Source organism: Camarhynchus parvulus, chromosome 1A (genome assembly GCF_901933205.1).
Source record: "Camarhynchus parvulus chromosome 1A, STF_HiC, whole genome shotgun sequence".
Classification (NCBI taxonomy): domain Eukaryota; kingdom Metazoa; phylum Chordata; class Aves; order Passeriformes; family Thraupidae; genus Camarhynchus; species Camarhynchus parvulus.
In genome coordinates this window covers 16,361,760-16,369,068 of record NC_044586.1, presented here as the reverse complement: position 1 = coordinate 16,369,068, position 7,309 = coordinate 16,361,760, and the positions used below count along the sequence as shown (strand labels likewise).

At 40.3% G+C, this 7,309-nt stretch overlaps 1 protein-coding gene across 1 annotated transcript in view; it reads right to left on the bottom strand.

Moving 5' to 3' along the window:
• VWF (von Willebrand factor) overlaps positions 1-6,647 on the bottom strand; it is a 127,001-nt gene extending 120,354 nt beyond the window's left edge. The window contains exons 1-5 of the mRNA XM_030960690.1: positions 6,519-6,647; positions 4,932-4,986; positions 4,249-4,407; positions 3,519-3,621; positions 3,222-3,430 (exon numbers count right to left, since the gene is read on the bottom strand). Of these exons, the coding sequence (XP_030816550.1) occupies positions 3,222-3,430; positions 3,519-3,621; positions 4,249-4,407; positions 4,932-4,986; positions 6,519-6,548 (556 nt within the window). The 5' untranslated portion in view covers positions 6,549-6,647. The remainder of the gene's footprint in view (positions 1-3,221; positions 3,431-3,518; positions 3,622-4,248; positions 4,408-4,931; positions 4,987-6,518) is intronic.
• Between the last annotated feature and the right edge of the window lie 662 nt (positions 6,648-7,309).

Genomic DNA, 7,309 nt, shown 5'->3' with positions numbered 1-7,309 from the left:
AGCTTCATTTTTCTGATACGAGCAAAGGCTGGCAACCAGTTAGAAGTGCATGCTGAGGTCAGAAAGCAGAGCCTGATCAACTGGCAAGTCTTAGAAGCCTTCACAGAACGGCCATAAAGGACCAGACCTTATCTGGCAAGAAAGAGCAGAGAGGAAACCTTTCATTAGGGTCTAGGAGGAAAAACAGACAAAAGACCAAACAAAAACCCTAGAAAGCTTCTGAGACATTTCTTTTTATATTTTAGTTATGCTTAAATTGTGAAAACAAAGTCTCAAGGTTAGGCTTGGTTTTGTTTCCCTATCCAATAAACAAGCAAGCCCATAGAATAAAATCAATGTTTTTTCCAGTCTGGACAGGATATGAGCACTTCTCCGCAGGACAAGCTATTGTAGGAACCATGTCACTGGCAGTGACTCATCACCCGAGCCTGTCTGAAGAACAGTGGGTCTGCAACTTTGGGAAAAGGTTCTTCCCCAATAGGGTGGTGGGGCACTGAACAGGCTCCCCTGGGAAATCATCACAGCCCCAAGGCTGCCCGAGCTCAAGACGCATTTGGCCAACATGGTGGGATTGTTGGGGTGTCCTGTGCAGGGCTGAGACTTGCTGATCCTTTCAACTTGCTGGGTCCCTTTCAACTCAGGATATTCTATGAACTCCAAAACCTACTGGAGAGGCTTTTTTGGGGAATTCAAGAACTAACACCTGAGGCCTTCAAAGCTCAGTCCCACCAGTGTTACTTTAGCAGGGTATCAATTTTATTCTCATCTTTCAGAGCTCCAGACCTCAACAGCTGAGCATCCAAAGTGTACACAGAAACAATGTGTGTTATTCTTTCATCAGATTCTCATCAGTTCTCCACTTCCACACTAAAAACACAGCAAGGAGTCGTAAAAGAATCATGACAACGCCACATTTGAATAGATAATAGAACAGGAGTATAAATACATCAAGAGAAAAGAAAAGCAATTACAGTGTTCATTAAGTTTTAAACACCCTTCTGTTACTGCCTCCTTTACTTGCTGTAAGTGGTAATATCCACTCACAGAACAGGTGCTTTGCCTCTTCTTTCACCACCACCCTAAAAACAATTCAGATGTAATCAATGAAGTTCCATATCATTTTCCACTTTCTTCAATGAAAAATCAGATTAACTGTGTTCTTAAACCACAATAATTTCTTTCTCTAAAATATGGAAAAATCCTATTTTCATTTGTTTCCACTGCATGTTATTCTGAAGCTCAAAGATCTTAACACATCTCTTACCAATAAAACTCCATCCCAGAAATGTGATTTATTAGAACTGAGGCCCTAGTCTGATAAACTCCAGGTTTTAACAGGAAGCAATGGACACATCAACAGGACAGTTCAGCCTGATGGCAACCTTAAGGTAACCCTTCACTGCCCTCAGATCACTAAGTCCTTACACCATCCTGGGATAGGCTGACCTTTGGGAGAACTAATCAGCCTGAAAGGAGAACAACTAAAAACTTTAGTGAAAAGGGTGAAATACTTCACAGACTCACAAGAGGCTGCCTACTTTTTCTGTTTAAAAAAAAATTACCTCTCCCAGCTGTTTGTGTTGCCCCCTACCTGGAAGCTAGATTCAACAGTATATGACAAAGCAAACAAAAAAAAAAGTTATCTGAATTATTCCATGACTGATTTGCTTGAAGCAAGTTAAGAAACGCTCCAGTGAACCAGCAGAGCTGCCAAGGAAACAAACAGTGCATGGGTGCAGTGATGTCCCTCACTGATACAACAAATTCAAACATAATTCAGCCTAATTCCTTCTAAATTGGTTTAAATGAAAGGTCTTTTGTATCACTGGAAAAACTGGCAGAATTGCTGACACACAGTTCTATTCTTCAGTCTAAAATCACAGATCTGTGTATCCACACAGGTGGATAAACGTGAGGAGATCCCTGACTTCTGTAAGAGACACAGAAAACACATTTTCTCTGTCACCTCTATTATTTTACGGCTCCCCCAAGCAGAAACCCTGTCATGGACTTTATTACAGTCCAAAATCTGTGGCTGTGAATGGACTGTTTTTTTTAAGAGGGAAGATACAGCCTCCAGCATGTAAAACAAATACAGCATGAAACACATTTAAACATGAGCAGCAGAGGGGCCTTTTCTACATTTGAATAATCCAAAACATTACAGTCTCCTTTTTTACTTCTGCTTTTTCTAGGGGCGTTACTACTACTTCCTGTCTCAAGAAAAAGCCATAAACTTCTCATCTCATTCAGACATCAAAGGATCCAAACCCTGGCAAGCAGTTTTGTGACCAGAGTTTGTTTCTTATTATTTACATTGCTGAAGGACAGATTAATCATTTTAACACACCATAAGATCTCTTTTTTTTTTCTGTACACTGAAGTTATGCTTATGTAGCCTGAGTGCCAGTAGGACGCATCTCTGGAGCACTGTCAGGCTCCTTTCCAAGCTGCTTTGTCTCCCTATCTTCTCTGTCATTTTTAATACACACTTCATGTTATCAATCTAATATATCAATGTATTAACTAACTTCAAACATCTCTTTTTCAGGTAAGCACTCAGAATTAAAAGACACTCTGAAACACCACAAATCAAGACCAATCCTTCAAAGTCTCATTCAGGGCTTTCCAGAAACTCTGAGTCTTCACATAAAGGTGTACTGAGCAGCAAAGGTGGTCTTGCCCCTTATTCTCACCAGGAACTGCTGTGATACAAGGTGTACCCCCCATCCAACAGCCCTATTAGGTGTCGAAAAGTCATTAAAGGTAACACCTTTAGAGAACAGCATCCCATGCCAAACCTGCAAGCAGCAGGAATTTAATCTTCTGCTGTTGTATCTTTCTATTCTTACAACCTCTTGGCTAATTATTGAAAAATTAGATATTGAATCAATGGGTATTTCACACTGCTTTTTTATTGGGTCTTCTTCTAGCCAGTCTCCCCACATGAATTAACCTGTAGCTTTATCTTTGCATTTGAAAGTTTCCAGGTTTCTAAACATGCTACGTTCAGATGCCTAGTCTTTTCTCAGGAATGAGATGTGACTGCCATTTCCTTTCAGGAGAAAGGAAGATGAAAGGACTTAGCTTTTCAACACACCAACTTGAGGTATCTGACAGGTTCTGTAGAAACATTTTTGCTGGATCAGCAACATCTTTGTTGAATCAGGAAAAGTGTGCAGAGCTTCCACTAACGTACAATCAGTTAGTAGTAACCTCACCTTCCCGAGTTCTGAAGTCATCCTCAAGGAATTTATTAAAATTGCCACACAACCCACAGGTCTTATTATAGTGCTTTTCTTGAAGGAGTATCTGAATGTTTCCACTGGCATCAGTCTTCACCACAAAACCATGCTCATCGCTGGATATTTTATAATAGCCTGCCTCCTTCTCTATAAATATACCATTGGAGGCAAAAGGTATGGAAACCCTGTGGAGAAAAAACAGGAAAATCTCAGCATGTGATACACAAAATCCATCAGGTTGTTTTCTGCTAGAATAATAGTTCCTAGAGGTACCTTTTTTCTTCCTGCATCACAACTCCATCTAAAGAGAGGTGAAGACCGAAATATTCTCCAAGATACATAGATAAACCAATTTTGTCCCCATCCTGGTAATCACCTAAGGAGATGAAACACAACCAAGTACTCTTAGTTCTGGGACTCAGGAAGACAATTTGTGGCCAGTAAAAACCTATTTTATACTATAACCAACACAGAACAGTTATTACTGAATATAAAAACATCTACCAAAGCAGTTGGTATGAAAGTCACATACAGTTTTGGTACATATATCATCACTTCTATGCCCAAGAATAACTCTGCAGAGGCCTATGCTAATTCCAAGGCCTCCTGTCCTAGAAGGTGGGATTTTTCTTACTGGTGTGGTTTAGAATACAGGTAAAATTTGTTCTAAAGGGTTGTATAGCTCTTATTCCTGGACTCAGCTTTAACTCGGCCACATCCCCCTGAAAAATACAAAATTAGTAAAGGTCTTCTTTTTAGTAGGAGTAGTAAGAAAATCCCTGCTTCTCAACAGCTTATTTATGTATCAGCTACATTACCAAAGGATAACAGAAGCCCAGAAAGTAATCCTGCTTTCCAAAACAAGCCCAAAGAAGCCCAATACAACCCACAGACAAACAAAAAACCCCCAACCAAGACCACTTTTTATGCAGTGGTCCATCCTATCTGACAAAGGGGAACTATTTGTCTCTTTTTCCAGTGATGGAACCCAGTTCAGACTCACCTAAGAGGGTGAAGGAGTGTTTGTGACAGTCCCCAGCAAGGAGGTAGCTGCAGTACCCAGCAAAATTGTACAAGGAACCATCAAACGTTTTGATGTGATCATTCCCAAAAAGGCTGCAACGGGCAAATGATGATTCCTGAGGTGAAGCCCGTGATAACCCTGAGTATCAAAACACAACATTAACCAGCAATTTAAAGCAATCATTTTGCAGTTCAGGAATTTCTCTGCTGGAATTTATCCCCACTGGTGTTCTGGTGGCTTCTAGGCAGACTGTAAGCCTGGCATGGCAGTCCATATGATCACAGTTGGTTTTTTTTATTATTATATGCATTACTGAAATGCCTTTTCTTTTTTATTTCCACTAGCCCAAACCTTGCATGAGTAATTTAAGTACTGATCCTTTGAGGAATGCCATGTGTTCATTTGTGCGTGCCTACAACCCCACAAAAGCCTATAGGGCACTACGAAAGCCCTATACCTTGTTCAGTCAAACATTCCTGACTTCATGGAATGTTTGGGACACAACACAATGCCTGTTTCGAGGTAAACAGACAAAAGGAATGACTACTGATGCCTTTAGCATGGTGAGACTAATCCCTGAGCCAGTACAAAAAGGGGAAGGGGGGCTCATATCTCACAAAAAAATAGTGAAAATATGTTCTAGTCCAAACCTGTTTTCTTACCTGTGATTACAGTGCCCAGCAGTAGGCTTGTTTGCAGCACTGTCAAGAGAAGCATCTGTTAAAAATCAAAGAGACAGCTTAGAATATTCTTAGTTTGAGACATAGTCTGTTTCACAACTCCTCATCACTTTCTATCCTTTCTTTATAAGGAAAATGTTGAGGCTCTGCAACATTTCAGAAAGCCATAATCCATGCAGACAGTTGTGATAATTCAGCTGCCCTCCATCCTGCTTTAACTAGATAATCTAGGAGAGTTATGAATTAGTCTTTGCCTGCATTTTCACTTCTCATAGCATGGAAGTCAGCTACCTCCATGGGAAATGCAACCCAACACAGACACATATACCAATTCCCCTCAGCTAACACTCTGCACACAAAGCCCTTCAACACACATTATGTCTCAGCCAGCCTGATGTGAAGATACACCCCAGACTGGCTCAGCCAAACTGGCTCCAGTATAAGTCCCCTCTGCAGCGCAAGATTTGCACTCTGCCCAAACATCCACAAAAGGAAAGAAAGAACACAGAAATTTTACACCAGCCAGCAGGTTTGTTGGCAGACCATTGTAACCACATAATCCACTGATTTCAGGGTGGTAACAGGCTTGAGATAAGGGGCAAGAAGGAAAGGGAGGAAATCGTGCAGAGATTAGAGACCCAGGGTGAAAATTTTCATTCAACAAAATCAGTTTTAGCATTGCCTCCTCCTATGTTCTAGCACCAGAACGTCAGTCTTTGTTTTCCGTAGGTCTATAAACTACCTCCAGGATGACCAGGCCTTTAAAAATAATAATTAATAATAGGATAGGAGGGTCATGCAGATTGTGAACTACATGGGTTCAGTGGCAAAACATCAACTGTTAAGTATGAAAGCTGCAGGGAGCTCTATCTAAGGGAATTAATTTCAGTAATCATATAAGCAACTAGAGAAGCTTAAATATACTAAAGTTAATATATTAATGCCAGAAGACCAAACACACCTTTTCCTAAAGGAACCATCCAATTAAAGACTAGAATGCATTTTGCAAAGATAAATTGAGATATCAGGTATAGACACACACTTCTTATTGCTGTTAGTTATGTAAATTCAACTCTGAGCCAGATAAATAAACGCTGATTTTGACTCATACACAAGACAGGAAAAGAAAGATCTATTCTATAACTCATAACATAATGCTGCAAATCCCAAACTGACATAAGGCTGCAAGACAGCTCATAAGTACCAACTGCGTGGGAAAAACACTACAAAGAACAGTGAAGGAAACAGTAAGCATCATTATTCTCAGAATACACACTTGCTACTGTATTTTTGGTGCATGCACAGTGTGTGCAGTTATTGTGGTGAATCAGATATTGCTGATCTTTGTTAACCCTTTTGTTTGACAAAGCAGGCAGGGAAAAAAGGCAAGGTATAAATCCCTTCCCATCAGTCCCCATTCACCTCCCACTCTGTTCTGAACTGCAGATGGAATTTGCCCCAGTTCTAATGGAGCAGGTGCCACTAACAAATCAGAATACAATCCAATAAGATCTGCCAGTATAAAACCATCTACAGTTTTATCACTGGCTTAATTAGAAATGAATGTACCTCCTTCTGAATGAGTCTCCTCTTGCACATGAGCAAAAAACTCCTCCAGTTTCCACCTCTAGCCTACAACATCATTGTTCCCCTGGTGCTTCAGAAGTCAAGACTGGAATGACTTTGGTCTGAAATCTCTTGTTTTTGTACAAGCCAGGAACTCTTGTCCATTTAAGAGGAAAGATAAAAATGCAGACGTCATATCCACCTGATTCTCAAGACAATAGATGAAATTGCTATCGTGGAAATCAGGCATTCTTAATTGCCAGGAAGGTACAATGAGGGGAAATAGTTTTAAAAACTGACAGATAAAGTCTTTGAAATACATTTCACATGTGTATGTGTGACAAATCTCACTGGTTGAGCCAACAGGCAGCATATTTATTTGACAGAACATTATTCAAAGGGTGGATGCTCCCCACCTCAAAGGCCACAGAACCATTAAACCTTTTTTCTAAACAACTGCCTTAAAGGAGAAAGAAAAATTCAGAGCTAGTAATGCCCTGAATTTATTGTCTAGGTGAAAAAATACTTGAATTTTGCCACCTTCTATCAGAGCAACACATTTGCCCCTTGAAAAGTTTCTCTGGAACAGCACATCCTGCTCTGACTTGTTTGCAGAGCGGGCACCAAATCTATGGGCATATGTACAGCACTGAGCAAAAACACACAAAAAACAGAGTTTGTCAAGTCTTAGTTGACTTTCCATGTCCCATTCCTCACATTTTCAATAACTTCTAGGATTAACAAAGGCCATAGGAGGCAACACATTGCACTGACTGGGAATTGTTTTCTCCTCT